The sequence below is a fragment of the Lates calcarifer genome, linkage group LG20, assembly GCF_001640805.2.
Source record: "Lates calcarifer isolate ASB-BC8 linkage group LG20, TLL_Latcal_v3, whole genome shotgun sequence".
Lineage (NCBI taxonomy): Eukaryota > Metazoa > Chordata > Actinopteri > Centropomidae > Lates > Lates calcarifer.
Window position 1 is genome coordinate 21,961,473 of NC_066852.1, and position 17,346 is coordinate 21,978,818.

General features: G+C 41.8%; 2 protein-coding genes across 3 annotated transcripts; one reads left to right on the plus strand and one right to left on the minus strand.

The window, feature by feature from the left end:
- The first annotated feature begins 232 nt into the window (after positions 1 to 232).
- bach1b (BTB and CNC homology 1, basic leucine zipper transcription factor 1 b) lies at positions 233 to 7,126 on the plus strand. 2 transcript variants are annotated; one of them, XM_018691161.2, is made up of 6 exons: positions 233 to 400; positions 929 to 986; positions 1,096 to 1,344; positions 2,248 to 3,720; positions 4,660 to 4,866; positions 4,976 to 7,126. In XM_018691161.2, the coding sequence occupies exons 3-6, from the start codon at positions 1,096 to 1,098 to the stop codon at positions 5,315 to 5,317; spliced, it is 2,271 nt and encodes a 756-aa protein (XP_018546677.1). In that variant the 5' UTR covers positions 233 to 400; positions 929 to 986; the 3' UTR covers positions 5,318 to 7,126. The 2 variants fall into 2 exon arrangements, with proteins under 2 accessions (XP_018546677.1, XP_018546678.1); XM_018691162.2 differs by lacking the exon at positions 929 to 986 and having other exon boundaries at positions 235 to 400.
- A 3,425-nt stretch (positions 7,127 to 10,551) lies between these two features.
- rab38b (RAB38b, member of RAS oncogene family) lies at positions 10,552 to 15,445 on the minus strand. Its single transcript, XM_018691165.2, has 3 exons — positions 14,930 to 15,445; positions 12,946 to 13,223; positions 10,552 to 11,445 (listed from the first exon to the last, which is right to left on the minus strand). The coding sequence occupies exons 1-3, from the start codon at positions 15,156 to 15,158 to the stop codon at positions 11,296 to 11,298; spliced, it is 657 nt and encodes a 218-aa protein (XP_018546681.1). The 5' UTR covers positions 15,159 to 15,445; the 3' UTR covers positions 10,552 to 11,295.
- Between the last annotated feature and the right edge of the window lie 1,901 nt (positions 15,446 to 17,346).

Below are 17,346 nucleotides of genomic sequence, written 5' to 3' on the forward strand. Positions count from 1 at the left end.
CACTAATGTGCCTCTCTAGTCATCCTATCACAGATATTTGATATCTGACACCTCAAAAGTCATAGATGACAAATTCAATTAGATTAGTTATGTTGGTACTGTTTTACAGCTGTTAACTTCTGCTAGAAGGGCATGCTCGCTCTCTCTCTCTCTCTCTCTCCCTCTCCCTCTCTCTCTCTCCCTCTCCCTCTCCCTCTCTCCCTCCCTCCCTCCCTCCCTCTCTCGGTCTCCCTCTGACACAGACGCTCACACACACAAACACACAACAAAGAAGACGTGAACTGAGCTCACACAAAGATTTACTGCTACCTGGAAAAACAACAAGATATGGGACAACCAGGACCCACAGAGAAACATTAACCTTTAGATTAACATAATAGCCTCCCTCTCCTTGTAACAGGTCAGTCTCAGTCGTTTTTACACTCTGTTTTTACACCACTTGTTCTCAAAGTGCACCATGCAGTTGAGTAAGTCCACACTACTCTAAGCTTAAAGGTGCTGACAATAGACAAGATCCTCTTTAAACACTGGGTTTATATTTCTCAACCTTCACCTTAATCTCTGAATTGTGTTTATTGTAAATCTATAAAGGGATTTTCTGGGAAAAGCCTGTTAGTTTACCAGACGGATTCAAGGGTGGGATTGGTATGGACGGGAAAACTGCTTGCTCATTCTTTATCAGCAGGAGTGCATGAGTCAGCGCTTGCTCTGTTACACCCAGAGCTGTTGCAACACACACATACACACACACACACACACACACACATTCTCTCGCAATGTCTCCCTCCCTCTCACATACTCACACACAGGCCATATGACTGAGTCAAGCTCAGTTTTTAGTTTGTAACCGAGTTGAGATAAGGCTTTCTGGGAAGCGTAGCCTGGTTGGACGGCATTCCATTTAGAAATAACTATGTGTGCTCAACAGCTGGGACTTTCTTTACCACTCTAAGAAACTTGGATATATATAAATTCAGCTGTGTAAGGTAGGCATGTTTTTGTTGTTATTTTCATGCCTAACTATTTAACTATGTATCCTGATACAGGGGACGTGGTTAACTATAAGAGTGTGTGTGTTTTTGTGTGTACTTATAGATGTCCCTGATGGCCATGTCTGCTCCCCGGTCGTCTGTGTTTACATTTGAGTCGACAGTGCATTCCTCCCATGTGCTGCGCTGTCTGGACGACCAGCGTCGCCGGGACATGTTGTGTGATGTTACAGTGGTGGTGGAGGGTCAGAGTTTCAGAGCCCACCGTTCGGTGCTCGCTTCCTGTAGTGAGTACTTCACACACAGGATCTCCTCCCTCGTGCAGCATGGAGCGGTCATCACCCTGCCACAAGAGGTGAGATGTCACCTCATGATCCCATACAGATAGAAAGTAGATACACACAAGCCCACGCCGCCTCTCAGCAACAAATCTCTGTGAAAGTGAAGTGAGAACAGTGACAACAAGGTTTAATGTTGTGGCCAAAGGTATATATACAAGTATGTTCAGTCACATGTATACATTATGTATATATACTGTATTTCAGTTACATGGGATGACTGTATGAGATTTATTTGATTTAACTGTGACATTTCTTATGCTGTTTAGTATAAGTATTAGTATATTTAGTATATTGAGTGCAGTTTGCCTGTTAACAGTGAATAACCTAAAATATACTGCAACACTCTTACTTAAGGTTTTCAGCATTAAAATGTTGTTGTTCTATTTGGTTTCCATTCTGCTACCAGTACAGTATTTAAGGTTATGTCGAAGGGGGACTCCAGTGGGGCTTTAGAAATAGTCCTGAATTAAAATAAATGAATAAAAAAAGGCCAAGAAGTACCCACCAGTTTAATCTTCAAGAGGAACTGTATCGGTGTTTTGAATTTTCCTGTTGGTGTTTTGAAGACCAAATCCTTTTTTTTTTATATATATATATCATAGATTTATTTCTATAATTCCACAAAACTCTTACCAAAATTATGCTGAGAAAGCTTTACCGAGATTCTTTAAATGGAAAACCCACAGAAAGTAGGTTTTTCGGTCACATGTATTTTGTTGCTGAGCTAGTGCAGTCCTACAATCCTGGGTTTTATTTCCCCAAACATTTGTAATCAGAGCAGTTCTATTTTCACATCCGGGACTGTAGTATATGGTTACACTGACTGCAAATATAATAAAATTAGCTGCTGCTGTCCTTGACATTGACTCGACTAAGTATAGAAAGTGCTCATTTATGTTATTTGTTCTCTCTCACAGGTGACGGTGGCTGGCTTTGAACCCTTGTTGAAGTTTGCCTACACATCCAAACTACTCTTTGGGAAAGACGACGTCTTAGAAATACGTAACTCAGCCTCTATTCTTGGTTTCAGAGACCTAGACGAGGCATGCTTTGATTTCCTCCTCCCTAAGTTCTTTTCCAGCAACAGCTCTGTCCCTTTTCCTAGAAAGACCTGTTGTAAGAAGAAATGCAAGAGGCAGGTATCAAAGGAGGACTGCATAGACTCTGACGATGTGTTGCTGGATGAGAAAGAAGTAAAACTGGTTGCTGACTCACCGCCTCAGGAGGAAGTGGCTTCGCTCTGCAAGAAATCAGTGAACAGCAAAATGGGAAGTCAGAACAGTACAGGCACTCTTACACCTGTAGCTGAAGGGGCAAGTGATAATTTTGTGCAGTGTCCAAAGTACCGCAAGTTCCAGCTGGCTTGTGGGAAGGAAACTTGTGTCACAGAGAAAAGTCTGAACAACCTTGTTTCAGTAATCAGGGACGACTGTGTCCTAACCTGCTCACCATGCCCCAGCAGAACCAACAGTAAGAATGAAACTGGAGAAGCAAATCTCAGCAGACAGAACAAAGGAGAGGATGATGAGCCATGGAAAAATGAAATACATGGCAAGAAAACAGAAGACAGTGTGGGCAGGGTGGAAACTGATATGATTAAGAAAGACAAAAATGAAAGTGAGGGGAAATGGGATGAGAAGGAAAGAGAGACTGGTGTGAAGATGGAGCACACTGCTGGAGTCAGCTTTTCTGACAGATCCAGTGTCAAGGCGGTCTCCATGGGGCAAAGCACAGTGCTTGGTGAGAGGTCACCAGGGTTAATATTGCACCATTGCTCTCTGAGGGCCTTAGCTCAGGGTCCTGCAATCACCAGGTCACTGGGGCAGGAGAAGTTTGTCATGGACATTAAAGAGGACTCTGGCGTACCAGAGCCAGTATCCATTCATCAAAAGGCAGAGGAACAGGCAGAGGCTGAGGGGAAAAGGGCAGATAATGCCTGGGAGGAAAGAGGAAAAGCAGGACAAACAGGCACCATGGAAAGAGCAACCCTGCTGGTGAATAATACCAGAGAGGGGAGCACTTTGGAGAGGGAGGTAGCTGAGCACCGGGCCAAGCCTCTGGGGTCTGACGCAGGCCTGTCTCAGCTGAACCTCCAGGACCCTGATGCAGGAAGTTCCTCCGATACAGGAAACGGACGGATGCGGGCCACGTCTTTAGAGTGGCTGAAAATCCACGTCAACCTCAGCTCCAGCAGCAGCAGCAGCAGCACCGGCTGTCCCTTTTTTCAAGATCTGGACCAAAGCAAATGCCTATGGAAGGGAGCGGGGCTATCTGAGAGCGAGGGGGCGTCTTACTCAGGTGTATCATCCCTAAACTCAGGGGAGGATGGAGACTCAGAGACAGAAACAGAAGGAGACAGTGAGTCCTACACAAGAGAGAGGGCCAGACAGGTGAGCAGATGAATCAAGTCTCCTCTGTTCTATATCTGTCCTCTATGAAGCTTGTGTTGTGCTGGAATTAATCTGCGTCAATAAGCGTCAGCAAGCTCACCCCACTTGTAGATCCTCCAATGTTAGTTTTAGATAAGACTTTTAGGTACATTGTATCAGATGCAAATGAGTGTTTGCATTCATGTAACAGAAAGTAGAATCATTATAGTGCCAAGTTAATTATTCACCAAGTATAGGTGATGTGTGTGTGTGTGCATGTGTGCATACGTGTGTGTTGTGACCAGGAGCATGAGTCTTTCTAATTGGTTCAGAGTCCAACCGAGCTGAATTTGACACCTCAGCCTGTTAAGTTAGCAGCTTCTACAGGCGACAACAAACAACAGGTTTGTTAATCTCTCGTGCTAACGTCCAGACTGACTGTTTGGATTTGCCCGAAAGTGTGAACAGTGCAGCGAGAGTGCAGACAAAGTTAAGGTCACTTTATTTACACTAGATAAAACACTATATGATTTATGCTGCTCCAATAAAGTGGTGAGTGTTCATTTCCTGTCACACATTAGCAGCAGCTTTAACCTAGTACCCGACCTCTGCTTTTAAAAGTTAACTCATTTTTAGAGTTAATGATTAACAGCTTGGTAAAAATATAACTATCTGAACTCCATATCCATTTTGACTTCAGCTCAGCAGGTTTATGTGTGCTATACTTGCAGGTCACCTTCATTCAGTCTCACTAATGTAATTCAACAAAACATATATTTACATTAATGTAGTTTATAAAATATACAGTGTCACATAGCATGTCATCTATAGCATGACAGGCACATAAAAAGCACTGATTCTGGCGCTGTCTGTCATTAAAGGTGCTCCCTCATTATTGGAGACACTCATTGTCGTAGAATCTGTTTGTGTGACTTTTATTTCCTGTTCTGGTGTCCTCAGGTGCAGTTGCCATTCTCTGTTGACTGGGTTGTGGATCTGAGCAGAAATGACTTCCAACAGCTGCTGAAGCAACAGGACTTTACGCGTGAACAGCTGGAGTTTGTCCACGATATGAGACGGCGCAGCAAAAACCGGCTTGCAGCTCAGCGCTGCCGCAAGAGGAAACTAGACTGCATATACAATCTGCAATGTGAAATCAACAAGCTGGTGAATACCATGTTTTTTTAATCAGGATTTTTTTTTTTTCATAATTAAGCCACTTCTTGTTTACAGACGTGTTGATAAGATTGTGTGTACTGCATGTTGTGTGTCACAGAAGACAGAGAGGGAAAAGCTAATCACGGAGAAGAGCCAGCTGAGCCAGCTGAAGGTGAAGACATGTCACAGTGTCTCTGCCCTGTGCCAGAGGGTCTGCAACGAAGCCAACCTACAGCCAGAGCAGCTCCAAGTGTTGGCCAAGTACACCTCCCCAGACTGCCCTCTGTCCTCTTTCTTTCCTCACATGGACGCTCTCCTTTCACAGACTAGTTCACCAGTCCAGCCCCCAGCTTCACTCTCAGCCTGCCCTGTAGGCCTTGACATGTATATGTCGCCTGAGGAGGGCTTGTCCAGATCCAGCAGGGACACAGTCACAGGAGATGATCAGCATTCACTTTAGAGCACACATAGTGAAAGTTTTGATTGAACTCATAAGATCATGGAGGTTATGATGTCAAACAGGTTATTAAACCTAAGGTCCCCAGCCTTTTTCCTACAGTGTCTGAGGACGTTACCATGGACTGTGGACTGCGTACAGGCTGCAGAATAAAGCAATCACATACTTGTGATCTTATCTTAATATGACACAGTGCATTTATGATGACACCGTCACACAAGTTTTAATGAACTCATGCTACCTTTTTGATTTAAACTCAAGATTTAAATGAGGTCAGGAGTGCATTCCAGGCATCCAAAACCCTTCAACTTACTTCCCCACCAATTACAAGTCTTTGATGACCTTCTGTGGCGAATGTTTCCAGCACTGCAAATGGCTTATTCCAGTTTGTTTTCTGGTTAAAGACGAAAGAAACCTGCTTACCAATCAACGCAACCAGGGTGCATGTTGAAAATTTTAGCACCAAGACAATCACAGCTTTAAACCTAAATCAATGGGAACAATGGTCTCTGTATTTGTAACATGCTTCAGTACTTGATTACCTCATCCATATATACATATATGTATATATACTTTAATGGATAAAACAGCATTTTGATACAGTTTGATACAATATGATTCTCTTGTGTTAACAGGAAAATTTAGCATACGTTGCACACAGTGTTGGTTCTACCCTCTCTATGTAGAGTACAACACACCACAGCATTTTGCACCAAAACCAGACAGCTCAACAAAAGGACTTGACATACTGTGCCATGTTTACCTTGTGGTCTTATGTCTGGCTCTCATATTTCACGCTTTCATTGTGGTTACCTCTCCTCAGCTGACCACGGTGACACAGCTCCTCTAGGTTGCACACATCTCTCGAGCTTTGCTTTGACTCACTAAAACAGACCTCATGGATTTGACTAATCATGTTTAAAGTTCTGTGTAAAGAAACTGCACCTCAGCAACATTTTATACTTGAACAAAGCATACTTTTAGGGGAAAAGCTGCCTCACACTGTGTAATGAAAATCCCACATTGTGTGCCTGCCCCGTATTGTGGCAGCAACTGGAAATAGTGTGTGTAACCCACAATCTGATGATTTTACCATTCTTATCTAAATTACTGTCATGGATCAAGTGAACAATGTAGCAACAACCTATTGACAGATGCGGTACAAGTGGATTTATGTTTATATTTTGGTCCACTGTTGCCTGCTGTTATCAGAACAATTATTTCTATTTGTTTTGTGCATCTCGTTCATTACTCAATTTCGTATAGCTTATAGCTTAGATCTTTGACACTTTGACAGCAAACCAGTTTCACAGCTCCTCTCACTGATTCCTCAAGATCAAATTTCAGTGTATATTAGGTGCATATATTTATAGTTTTATTTTCTGTAAAATATTCATCACAGTGCAGCTGAAGAAATCAGGTATACATTGATTTTATGAGAAAATGCTGAGTAACCATGTTGTATTCTTCAGGACAGTGGTTTTAGGATGTTTAGTGATGGTTAATGACATAAGAATGTTTGTTTCTCACACTAAGCCATCTGCAGACCACAGATTCAGTCAAAGTGATGCATGACAACGCTGGTGCTTACTGCCCTCCAGTGGCAGTACATGTTCAGCCAAGCTGTATAGATGTGTACTACAGTATCTGCTCCACAAATTGCTCTTCTACTGTGTTCCTGTATTTTTAATGCACAAAAACGACTGTATCTTTGTATGAATATGTCCAAATGGATTCCTTACATTTTTTAAGAAAAAGTAAAACAGAACTAATCAACATTAAAATGGAAGAAAAAATGCTCCAAACAGTAAAGGAGGTTTGTTTTCATCATGCGATTATGAGGATGATTGTTAGCGCTATGACAAAGCATCAGTAAGTTTAATGAGATGTAAAATCTGTCAGTGTTCAGTGTGAGTGATGAATAGCTGAGCTCACAAGGTCTTCAGAGGACTCATCTTTCAACCTGGACAGACGTATTAATGATTTAATGCTGCACTTAGTCTTTTATGTTCCTCCCTCCTGAATCTCAGTCTCTCTCTCTCCCGCCTACTCTCGCCTCTGTTACTGTTAATTTACTTTCTGAGTTTCTCTTTCTTTTCACTCTATCTTCACTCCTCCTCTCCCTCTCTCTGGGGGCTATTTTAATTAGCAGTGACTGTTATTTCATCTCTAAGTTTCCCTTTTATGTGAGCAAACCTGGTGTAATACTCCCCTGATGATTGCAAAATTATAGACCAAGATCTCAATGGATATTTGTGGCCTTATCAGAAAGGGGGGTGGGGTCAAAGGTCAAGCAGGTTAACATGACGCAATAGATTCTGACACTAATGAGTGGGAACCAAGAGTCGCTGAGCAGCAAGAGCTAATAGATGGGAAAGTCGCCCTGATGGATGAGGTAATTTTCTTGGGAAAGCATGTCTTATGTTCACACGCTGCGATTAGGTTTCAAATCCAGTCATTCTCAAATGCTTGCACTTCACTTTAATGTGTGTGTGTGTGTGTGTGTGAATGTGTGTTTCTGGTTGTGCACCCAACAGTGTTCTTTGTGGTTTTTCCTGTGGAATGAGACATGTTGGGAAACACTCTATGAGTAAGTTCCAGTAACATGTCAACTTATTAAGTTATTAAAATTCAGACAGTATAATTCAAAATAAAGGAGAGGTTAGAAAATTAATAGAAAGACGTTTCTTACAAATTTGAAATTTTAACTGAAATCTTTTAAGTTACATGTATGTGAAGAAAATGCCTGCAGTGTGTTTAATCTGGCAACAGATGGCACCACATGAGCAATTACTGATGGTGAGAACAGGGAGAAATACACTCGATCAAACCAGATCAAGTCTCTTCTATCATCTATGTTCTTATGTAACTTGCCAAAAGACTCTGTTGGTCTCCATGTGATTAAGCTGGCTGAATGTGCTCTGATCTAAGAGAGAGTTATCAGCTATAATCTGTGTGAATTCTGTCTGGAAAATATTTCAAAAGCGGCTGAAGACAACCTCTTTAATGCACCTGCTTGTGTTTACCTGTGTGCGCTCTTGATGAGCTGTCTGTTACCTTTTGTTGGTGTGAGGATTAAGTATCACTTCTTTTCCGGCTCATTTTCTTCTACCTGCTTCTCCTTGTCACTCTCTCTCTCTCTCTTTGTCTCCGAAAGAATATGTGGGTGTTTTTTTTCTGTAGGTGGTTCTCTGACAGAGCCGGAGAACTACAGAGAACACAATATGTTAGGCTCATAATCCCGGTAATGAATAGTTAGATCTGTGCCAGGTGTTCTCATGGGAAGAGTTAATGGACCGAGACCTGGACAATTTTGCTCCACAACAAAATAAAAGTTTATTTCATTGTTTTCTTTCTAATTACATATTTTGAAATGTAATTAATGTTCAAAAACATGGACACCTTCTCTTTAAACTTTTTCCCAACAAAGTCACTTATGTCTTCATCCAATTATTGCTTGATGAATTTCAGATGACAGAATTCTTTCCAAAGTGGTTATGTAGCATTTTTGGATCATTTAATGAGTGGTTTGTGGTGGATGTCTTAATGTGAGCCAAGAGCAGACAACCAAATCTAATTCTTCAGGCAGAGAATAATCCACTCAGTCATGTGGCTTCCTAATGAGAACCTGAGAGTCCTGGATCAGCCTGAAGACACACACACACACACACACACACACACACACACACACACACACACACACACACACACACACACAAACAAGCTCTACTGAAGTACTACAGTGATCATGTGGTTGTAAAATGGTTTGTTCCAGGTTAAAGGTTAAATGACATGAGTCTACTTTGGTGTCACAGTATATTTAAAGTGTTATAGAAGCAGCAAAACGTGAGATATGTGTGAAATTAGTTCAATTATTTTGACTACTTTTCAATAATTAGTACAAGTGATATAATCACAGGAAGACGTGCAGTTAATTGTGGGACAAAACAATAAATTGTTTGTCACAATGTCCTGCAAAGAAAGATGCATGTGTGTGTGAATGCATCTCGTTTTCAGTCCAAACCAGCTTAAAAAAATCTGTTGTGAGACACCATGCTGATGTCACACGCCCCTCATGATGAGCCAAACTAACACTGTGAAACTGTAAATCCTGTGGAGAAGGCTTTGTGTAAATTGAGTACGCCCTAATAGTGGATGCTGTAAATTAGCAGCAAGACCTCACACAATAACACATGACACTGTTGTGATCAGGCCTGTAAACACTGTTGACGATCAGCAACTGAGGGAAACAACTTAACATGTCATTAGATACTTGATATACATTTGTGTAAATGGCAACACATGATTTCATGAGGATCTGGTCCATTTTAAACCCCTATCTAGAGGTTATGTAAGGGAATGAATCATATCTGTCTTAAGTTACAGTAAGAAAAAAAAGCTTGGCTTTGTGCAGTAAACAGTATTACCAAGTAATGCGGAGGTGCAAGGCCACCACAGAAAGGAAACCACCTCCAACCAGAGGCTTCATGATGGAAAGATTAATTAAGTGCTGCATCTCTGTGTGTGTAGGTCTAATGTGACAAGAGGCAGAGGAAGAGAAAGATACTGGAAGCAACTGTGTAGCGAGAGGATGGGGAGTGTTTTTGAGGAGAAGAAACAATAACGGAAGATCGAGTGGGTGAGGAGAGGAGAAAAGAGGAGGTAAAAAAGGAACAAGGACATGGAGAGTGGAAAGATGTGTGTACGGTATTATGTGTGTATACATGAGTGTGTGTGCACACACATTTGTGTCTGTCTGGTTGTGAATACAGTGAGCAATAGCTTCACGCAGATGTTGGAGGATACCCATAAAAAAAGACTTGACTCTAGTTACCATGGTTACTGAGGGGTTAGGCTTTGGCAAGTGAACTCATGAGTGTGTCCAGTTTAGAACCAGATGATAAACACAAATTTTCATCTGATGAAGAAAACCACCATACATACACTAAATGAATCTGTTCTGGAGATACAGCAGAGGCCGCTCGGGTCAGACATTACAGCCAAAGAAACTTCCAACAGAAAAACAACCACTCTCTCCCATTAACAAACATGTCTGACAAGCCTTTGGGTACTTAAACCTGAACTACCCACTGGCCATAATAGACTAGTTACACTGTGCAAAGCTCCAGTATGTCTGTGTATCTCTGTCTTTTCTGTGCGGCTGATCGCCCCAACCAAGTTGCTATAAATAAAAATGTGTTGTTACTTAAACTGATTAAATAAGGCTTACACAATAGTCAGTTGAATGGAGGGTTTTAAGCAACACGACAAAACACAATAACCAGCATTACACTCTCTGTATAAGCATATGGTAAATAACTTAAAATCATTAAAAAAACAATGTATGTGCAAAATTCACATCATTACACAACATAGGACCCACTGTAAGTGGTCAATACTACTTTCTTTGGCTCTCAGAAAATAACATTACAGGATGCCTGCATGTCTCCCACACTGTTATTTTCACCACGTTTTTATGGAGGTTAATAGAGGTCATTACTGCAGACCTTTAGGTGTGCTGCATCAATCATACTGAGGATATTTACTCCTTTTGTTCAGTTTTGTTAGGGAGTGAACTGCTGTTAGAAGCGAGATATAATTTCAACCAGCTAAAAAAGGAACAGCCCCAAGAGCAAGGTTGATGGTTTGATACATTAAATGATATAATACATCATGCCAAGGAGTTTTGACATGGGTGTTATGCCTAACTGAAGTTATACTCGCTTGTTTGACAAAAACATCACACTCTCAGTATGTAGAGTTACCAAAACTCTCCTAAATAAACATGCGGCTTCTGAGTCCAAATGCAAGCTCTGGTTTGTTGCAGAGACTTAAATGTTCAACTCAACTGGTTTGGACCAAAGCAGCAAAACTGTACTGTGGGTAATCAGATTTACTCAGAAGGCCGTGTGGTGCGCCCATCCTACTTTGTCCTGCTGTGACTCCATTCTGTTCTGTCCCGCCATCACTCGCTCCTGTCATTATTTGAAGCAGCCAGAGCAGCTTGTCTGCCTGTTGGAGTCGAGCTGTGGCGAGATGGTGTCAGGTTCCACGGTTTTCAGTATGTCGTTCTCTGTGGCCATGATGTGCTTGACCAGGAAGTTTGCGGCTTCACTGATGTTAAGATTGTCCTAAAGGAGAGAGGTAAACTGCAGTTAGACATGGCTCTATGACATGCTGTCACCTTCACGTGAACAACATGTGTGGAACTTAATGTGTTACTGTAAACATTTCTTATGTTTACATCTCTATTTGCATATTCTACTTCTGACACTTCTGGCTGAAACTGCACCTCGTAACCTTTGACCTTTCAGAATGTCTTGATGCCATGAGAATGGCAGAGCACTTATGCTGCGCCAACACATTAGTGTCAACAGAGGATGTGTGAAAGAAGACTTTCGTAGAATTTATAGCCATATGTAAACACTGCAGTGTTTGAATTAGTGTACAGAAGGAGGTCAGTTCACTTTGTTTTTGTTCTATCCATCCTAACAAACACACACAGTAAAATAATAGCTCAAATCCACATAACTAAACTTTAGATTCTGGTCAAGACCCCAGGGTGTCTGAGCACACTATATACTGTATATCATAACTGTGAGGAAATACTGTATGTGTGTATGTAATCCTATTACCATAAGATAACATTACATCTTGGCTTTTATCATCTCAACTGGTAAAAGTGTGATAAAGCCTCAATGACATGGACATTTAAGCAGATACAAAGTATATATGCGATGTGGTCAAACTGTTAACAATCCTCTAACACTTTTAACTTTTCACTTCAGTAGCTTGTTCTGACCCTGCTTTGTAAATCTATCTCGCTGAGCCACTTTCCATGAGGATATGAAATTCCAGTTGGCTCTGTGGGGATGTTTTTTTTCACTGACTGAAGTGACCTGAGTGGGAGAGGACGTCCACCAAGCATGCCAGCCTCTCGCTGCAGAGGCCTACAATCTGGCCCATTCATTGTCATGTTGACGATCAAAGCAATACTTGAACATTTTGGGAAATGTGCTTATTCAAGTTCTTGCTAAGAGTTGCATGAAAAGATCAATATTACTCTCATGTCTGTCTGTTAAACATGAAGCTGCAGCAAACAGCCGGTTAGCTTAGCTTACCATAACAGCTAGAAACTGGGAGACACAGCTCCCTAATCAACACCTTTTACTACAGCATATATCTATCTTTACTATATATGCACCCAGCCAAGAAATAGTACCACACATACGCCTGTAAAACAAGTTGTAATTTTCACACTTGTTTTGTACTGATTTGAGCAAGATACTGAACCTCCTCTGATGATACTATTGGTGTGTGAGTGCGTGAAACACCATATGTATAGAACAAGGACTATAAGAATGTATGTATGGATGGGTGAATGTAACCTGTAGTGTAAAATGCTTTGAGTGGTCAATGAGATACAGACAGAGCTAGGCTAGCTTCCAGTCTTTATGCTAAGCACTTCCTGGCTCCACATTCTTATTTACTTGACAGATATGAGGATGGTATTGATCCTTTCATCTTATTCTCAGCAAGAACTCCTTGCCAGGACAAGCAGGAATACATTAAAATGTAGACACTGCAAATGTTTGGCCAACATACATACTCTGCTCACACTGTGGTCTCACCTTAGCTGAGGTCTCAAACCACCCGGCAAAGCCATGGTCCTTGCAGAACTGGTCCATTTTGATGCCATTGTTGGTCAGCTCTCTGCCCTGGTCACACTTGTTAGCCAGCAGCACGGTGGCGATGCTCTGTCCGTTAGCCAGCATCAGTTTGGAGTCCAGGTCCTCTTTCCACTTGATGACGGCCTCGAAGGTTGTGGGCCGTGTCACGTCGAACACTATAAAGGCTCCCATGGCTTCACGGTAGTACACTCGTGTCATGTTACCAAAACGTTCCTGACCTGTGATGAACAAACACATAAACACACACACGGAGCTTTATTCATCGGCGTGGCAGCATTTACAGACAATGCATGACAGATTCTCATTGTTTCCTACATTGTTGCAGCCAAACAACTCGTAATGCAGCTGGCATTAAGGCTGCAATTAGCAGTGCCTGTATTCCCATGAAACAGCACATTCCTGTGTTCTTACTGTCACGTTGCACCTAACCAGACAGTCAATGCAAGTGCTTGTTCCTGCTCTAAACACATCTACTTAAATTAAACCTGTAGTGCGGCCGACCAGCACAGAAAATAAACTGTGACCTAAAGTGTATTATGGTACTTACAATACAATGCATACAACATATCTGTGAGGATATAAACACATGAAATATGTGTTTATCCATGCTTGTGTATAGCACAGGGAATGGAAATGAGTCGCCTGAGGAGTGGGTTAGAACAGCTGTCAACATGACAGTCCCCGGGGGTGTGTGCTCTGTCGTCTAATGTGAGTACTTGTTTGACCATGACTGAGCATGTAGGTGTGCGCATCCTGCTTGTTTTACATACCGTGCCCTCTCCTCAGCAGAATATAAATATTAAAGCACGAGAGTTTACTTTTGGCTTTTGCTGGAAATACTCTGACAAAGACAGAATGCTGCCACTCGCCCCACGAGCAAGAGGAAATGGAAAATCTGACATGACATGGATCGAGAACTTCCTCATTTTTGTGCAAGAGAATGTATGAATGATTGTAATAAATCACAAGGAATCCTTATCTGCAGTGGTGTGACAGCAGGCTCAGACAGAGACATGCGTCACACGTGTTGCTTGACGCACTGTCGTTCAGTAAAGTGATGGTGCAATTTACATGGCTTTAAAGTATAACATGTAAAATTTACCACTCCATAAAAAATGACAAACACACAGTCCTTACTTAGCTTATCCCCCCTCCTCCCTATGATGAATTTCATGCAGGTAGATTTGGATCTGACTGAATCAGATGTGTCTTATAATTCAATTTAATGGATCCAAATTAACGGCTTAAAGCATGTGCCTGCATGTGCCTGTGTGTGTGAGTGAGTAATGATGTTTTGTTTTTTATTTAGGCTACAATGACACTCCTGTGACTGGCCTTTAAATGCCACTCACATGGGTCTAATCACATGATGCGGCACCATACCTTGAATGAATGACTGAATCAGAGTGTGCTCCTCTTCCCCAAGCAACAATTAGTGTGTGTGTGTGTGTGTATGAGAGAGAGAGAGAGAGTGGGAGAGAGAGAGAGAGAGAGAGAGAGAGAGAGAGAGAGAGAGAGAATATACTGGTTGTCACTTAAAGGCTCTTCACAGTGACAGTGCATCTTTAAGTTGTGAACGTTTCATAACTTTACAACAGTCATGCCTCAGTGTCAGTTTAAAGATAAGCATTATCTCCCCAAATTATCAACTTTTCAGGAAGTGAGACAGTGTTGCTAAACAACATTTTGACTTTTCTCAGTTATGGTTTGAAAAGCGTCTTTAGTTCTTGCACTTTTTCAACATGACAACACAATAAATGTCAGTGGTGTGAAATAAGTCTATAGACGCATCACGCATCAGTGAGCTGTACTGGACCCCTGAAGTTGCATATTTAATTTGTCCTTCACTTGTAGTAACAGCAGGAGATGATTCCCTACACACCCAGTCAATATCAGACATTTAACATATTCTTCTCTGTCCCACCTGCAATGTCCCACAGCTGAAGCCGGACAGTCTCAGAGTCCCAGTTCAACACCTTCAGGGCGAAGTCCACTCCGATGGTTGCCCGGTAGTTGTTGGAGTAGGTCTGGTGGACGTAGCGCCTGATGATGGAAGTCTTCCCGACCCCGAGGTCGCCGATAACCAGCACCTTGTACAGGTACTCCTTCCGGAGGCTCTGCATGCCGTTGGACTGTGATGGGTGATTGGTCATCCCACCTGTCGGATCTCAGACTTTCACAAACCTTCTGCCTCGGTGTGAGTGCGGGTTGAGGCTTTTGTCCCCCTTGTCCCTAGTGTGTCTCCCTCTCCGCACGGATGTGGGAGCCGCCCTCCCTGTGGGGAAGTGTGTGATCCGCTCGGGGGCTGTGCCGGGGAACTTGTGACCTCGCCTCGCCACCCAGCAGCAGCAGCAGCAGCAGCAGCGCGCACGGTTTGCTGGAGACGCTACACTGTGGACGAGTTCCTGTTAGGAGAGGTCCGTGAGTCTCTAGTGTAAATACACTGCCACGTTATGTAACTGTTGTCATACTTTAACCCTGTGTGTGGTGCGCAACAGTCGAATCTTTGCTTGAATCATCCAAACTAAAGTCTGTAGGAACTTACAGTGTAGTGAAGTGCAGGAAATGTGTACTGGCCCTGACTTTTTACACTGTAAAAAGTTTTCCTTTCTCATGCTAAAATTAGCCTCATCACAGGCTACCTCTATCATCTGGCCATAGAGGAAACGTGTGTTCACTTGCAGCTCGAAAACGCACTAATACACTTCTAAAAAAAAGCCACAAAACTGTTTGATTTTCATATTATTACAAAGATAAACCATAGTAGAGTCATGACAAAAAGAGTTGGTCTGAGGTTGAATATGCTGCAGGCAAACAGCACAGTTATGTGGAGTGCATCTTAATCAGATAATGGCCCACAGCATATGAGAAACTATGAGCAAGTCGTCTTAATTAGAGTAATGCCTCACTGTAATTGGATCATTATATGTATGTAAACGTATTTAATTATCCAACTTAATCTAAAAACACAGACAAAAAATACTGTTTTGCCAACATGACAGTCCACACAAGCCCTGAGGCCTGCTGAAAGAGGCATGTTTACTGAGATACCACATTAACTTTTCTGTATTAAATCAGAACCACGTGAAGTGTGGAACACTGGCTGATACTGATACTCAGTGAATTTATAGGAATAAGTCAGCACACGTGTTTGTTTCAACAAATCCCAGAGCTGGTGATATCTATCATATCTACCAGCTGGAATACAAAGTACTGGCTTTTAGTGCTTTCACACAAACAGACAGGTGCAAAGCGGCTGGCCTGACAGTCTCTTCAATCAGTCTGTATCTTCAGCCAGGTTGGCACCCTCGTCTGTAACCAGCGCATGATTTACATATTCAGCTGTGTGAACTGTGTGTGTTCCCTGAGGGACTCAACATAAGGGTTGATCTGTCATATGAAGGGTTGCCTGCAGTAAAGGCAATGATGCTGGACTGGTTGTTGTCTGTGATTAACACTTAAATAACACATATATGTCTGCCAAGGCCGAGATGAGCAAGACTGTGAGGATACATATGTTCATGCAAATCCAACCCCCACGTACTCAAGCCACAGATATAGAGAGAAGTAGCTGGTGTGTTTTTATAGTGTGAATCTAAAGAAGTCTGTTGGAGTGAGAGAATTGTCAGATGCCCTCAGTTTGAGGACAGCTGCCCCTCCCAGGAACGTTAATATTTTAATACTGAGCGAGGGTAGACTATGTAACACCACATAAGGATAAACAATGAGTCGGCCCATTGTGGCCTTACTCCCTCCCTGTGCTCATCAAAGCTATTACGCTCTAACTATGAATAAATGTTAACCACCATCCATCCTGTGACTATTAATTTCACTGAACAATTTTGGTCTACAATTTATGGCATAGGAAATTATATCATGTTATTTAATACAGAGTGCCCTAGAAACCCTGTTTCCAGGTATATTAATTATCGCACAGTGATTTGACACAATTATCTTATTTAGAAAAGGTTCCTAAGTAACATCAACTTAGAAAGTGTAAAAATAACGCTGCACACAGTCCAGTTCTTTGCATTAAAACCAAATGTGACTCCTTAAAACATGACAAGCCTTTAGCTGTTAAATTCCTATTCCTAAATTCCAGTTCTTATGAAATGGTTACTGCAGGAAAGTGAAGTATTGTATGTAGTATGATGTAATGATGAGTATTCATATTCTAGATTTTTAAATAGTGAAATTAAGTTTTATTCCTATCATTGCAATAAAGAATTCCTATTTTAATTTCTGTGAATGATGTATTCCTACAATGTAAATAAGGAGCATTTACAGTGAATTACATATGATTGTCATAAAATGTTGTACATTTTGAATGGAAACCTTTAA

What these genes read in the sequence shown, in the direction of transcription:
- bach1b (XM_018691161.2), top strand. Translation starts at nt 1,096, where the DNA reads ATGTCCCTGATGGCCATGTCTGCTCCCCGGTCGTCTGTGTTTACATTT. An exon ending in TCATCACCCTGCCACAAGAG is followed by an intron (nt 1,345 to 2,247) that starts GTGAGATGTCAC and finishes TCTCTCTCACAG; the next exon opens with GTGACGGTGGCTGGCTTTGA. An exon ending in CAAGAGAGAGGGCCAGACAG is followed by an intron (nt 3,721 to 4,659) that starts GTGAGCAGATGA and finishes TGGTGTCCTCAG; the next exon opens with GTGCAGTTGCCATTCTCTGT.
- rab38b (XM_018691165.2), bottom strand. Translation starts at nt 15,158, where the DNA reads ATGACCAATCACCCATCACAGTCCAACGGCATGCAGAGCCTCCGGAAG. An exon ending in TCAGCTGTGGGACATTGCAG is followed by an intron (nt 13,224 to 14,929) that starts GTGGGACAGAGA and finishes TGTTCATCACAG; the next exon opens with GTCAGGAACGTTTTGGTAAC. An exon ending in GGTTTGAGACCTCAGCTAAG is followed by an intron (nt 11,446 to 12,945) that starts GTGAGACCACAG and finishes TCTCTCCTTTAG; the next exon opens with GACAATCTTAACATCAGTGA.